Below are 2,550 nucleotides of genomic sequence, written 5' to 3'. Positions count from 1 at the left end.
TTCAGATTTTCAGGATTTTCACTTGAATATGTTCCTCGATCATTTGAATTAGAATTTTAGTGTTGGATTTTCAGTATTTAAAATATTTGAATTTAAATATTTGATTTTCAATATTTTATCTAAATATTGAATTTAAATATTAGATTTTCTGTATTTTATTTAAATATTCAATTTAAATATTTGATTTTCAATATTTTATTTAAATAATTGAATTTGATCATTTGATTTTCCGTGTTATATTTAAATAATTGAATTTAAATACTTGATTTTCAGTATTTTATTTAAATATTGAATTTAAATCATTGATTTCCCGTATTTTATTTAAATATTAGATTTTCTGTATTTCATTTAAATATTTGAATTTAAATACTTGATTTTCAATTTTTTTATATATTTGAATTTGATCATTTGACTGTTTAAATGTGAATATTTGATTTCCAGTATTTAAATTTGAGTATATGATTGTTTATTTGAATTGTGATATTTTCAGTATTTGAAAGAGATCATTTGACTTTATAGATTTGAATACTTATAATTCAAACATATTTAAATATATCCAATTTTTGAATTGGAATATTTTTGAATATATTAATATTTTTGAATATTTAGATTTTAGGAGGTCAAGTGAGATAACAGTCCCCTGTGTCTCTGTGCAGAGTTTGGAGGACGAGTCTCGCTGGGTGGAGGATCTGCTGAAGTTACACACAGCTCGAGTGAGAGACGTGGAGCTGCTCACGGGCCTGGACTTCTACCGCTCCGCCGCGCTGCTGTACACGCGTGTGCTGGCGCTCAAAACACACATGCAGACCTTCGAGGACGACATGTAACCAGACGTGTAACACACCGCAGCCCACGCTTCCACTGTATAGTTTTATACACTGTGCCATATTTATTATTCACCTTCAAGCTAACAATTAAACCGTCTCACAACCACAGTCCCACTTCCAGCTCCTTACATCTGTAAACGTGTTCACAACATGATGCGGTCACCGCAATTACCAGACTCCATCTGAGAAATGTGCTCACATCCTTAAAAGAACTCGTAAACTGTTTTATGTGTACCCTCAAACTTGTGCAGCATCATGTCTGTTGTTAATGTCATAATGCACGACTAAACATTCAATAGTTTAATATGCATCACCGTAATAGAGCCAAATAAACAATACATTAGGTAATAATGCATTTGCGTAACAATATGCAACAATGCATTAATTAATATTAATGAACTACATTAAATAATATAAAGTAACACTGAAAAATACTTCAAAAGCATACTGCGAAAAAAACCACCTTCCTGCATATTTTTTGGATTTGTTTTCCAATACAGATATCTAAACATTTATAAAATAAGAAATAAGTCTTAAACTCAAATTCTTAAGAAAAATAATGTACTTTTAAGATTAAAAAAATTGATAATTTAAATTATGTGATTTCTAAAAAATAAATAATAATAAATAAACCTGGGACTTAATATATTAATATATAGTACATTAATTTTTGTTTAGGTATATGACCTGGGAAACTAGAGAGAAATACAGAGGAAGAACGTCTTTTTTGCACTGCAGTTATTAATAACTTTGACATTTCTGAATGCATTATAAAAATCAGAAGTTGTATCTGTTAATATTGTTTAATGGATCTGAGCTATAAACTAACAAAGAACAGTTGTATTTTTATTTACTTACATAAAGATTAAGAAACAATATTGCTGATTGTTTGTTAGTTAATATTTGTTAATGCATGCAGTCATCCACTTACAGGAGTTTATTGTGAGACATTGGTGTCTTTGGGTGCATTTGTTTTATCTAGCCTGTTGATTACTCAGATAGTCTTTCAACAGAGAGACATAATGGCAAGAATGTGATCGTTCCAGGTTGTCATTTAGTAGTTGCCATAATTATGACGTGGGTGAACGCAGTGTAAACACTGAGTGTGTGTGTGTGTGTGTGTGTGTGTTTAGTAGTTGTCAAGCTGGCTTCTTTGTTCAATCTGGATTTTTTTAGCATGTATAAAAGTATGAGCAAACACGTGTGAAAGGTGAATTTGTGCATGTTCAGTGATACTGAATCTTCTTCCTGTTGGCAGCAGACGGTCATGTGACTCATGATCTGAGCCAGTGATGCTCTGTCTTACTAATGAGTGCCGTTAATTATTGTGTTCCATCAATAAATGGTCTAACTGTCTATAAAACATGGTTTGTGTCACATGTTGCTGTTCACATCTGTCTGTGTGTGTGTGTGTGTGTGTGTGTGTGTGGTGTGTGGTGTGTGTGTGTGTGTGTGTGTGTGTGGTGACCATTCTGGGTTTGGTTTTGGGTCTCGGTCTCCAGCTGCAGGAATAAAGGTGAGAAAGAAACACACACCAACATCAGCACTGTTTTTTAACAGAAATGGGTAAAAAGGGTTTATACAAACGCCTAGCTAGAAAGTTTGGAGTGAGCATTACATTTTTAATATTTGAACTTTGAATAATGTGTAAGTTTGAAGATTTTAAGTTTGCTGTTTAAAGATTTTAGGGTCAAAGTTTTTAAGTTTGCAGTTTAAAGATGTT

The 2,550-nt window shown here is 31.8% G+C and overlaps 1 protein-coding gene across 1 annotated transcript in view; it reads left to right on the top strand.

The window, feature by feature from the left end:
- LOC132103867 (ectonucleotide pyrophosphatase/phosphodiesterase family member 2-like) overlaps positions 1-2,190 on the top strand; it is a 24,776-nt gene extending 22,586 nt beyond the window's left edge. The window contains exon 10 of the mRNA XM_059508934.1: positions 657-2,190. Coding sequence (XP_059364917.1) covers positions 657-827 — 171 coding nt within the window. The 3' untranslated portion in view covers positions 828-2,190. The remainder of the gene's footprint in view (positions 1-656) is intronic.
- The last annotated feature ends 360 nt before the right edge of the window (positions 2,191-2,550 follow it).

This window comes from Carassius carassius, chromosome 25 (assembly GCF_963082965.1).
Source record: "Carassius carassius chromosome 25, fCarCar2.1, whole genome shotgun sequence".
Taxonomy (NCBI): domain Eukaryota; kingdom Metazoa; phylum Chordata; class Actinopteri; order Cypriniformes; family Cyprinidae; genus Carassius; species Carassius carassius.
Note: the sequence above shows the minus strand (reverse complement) of the source record. Positions and strands in the feature narration are given on the sequence as shown.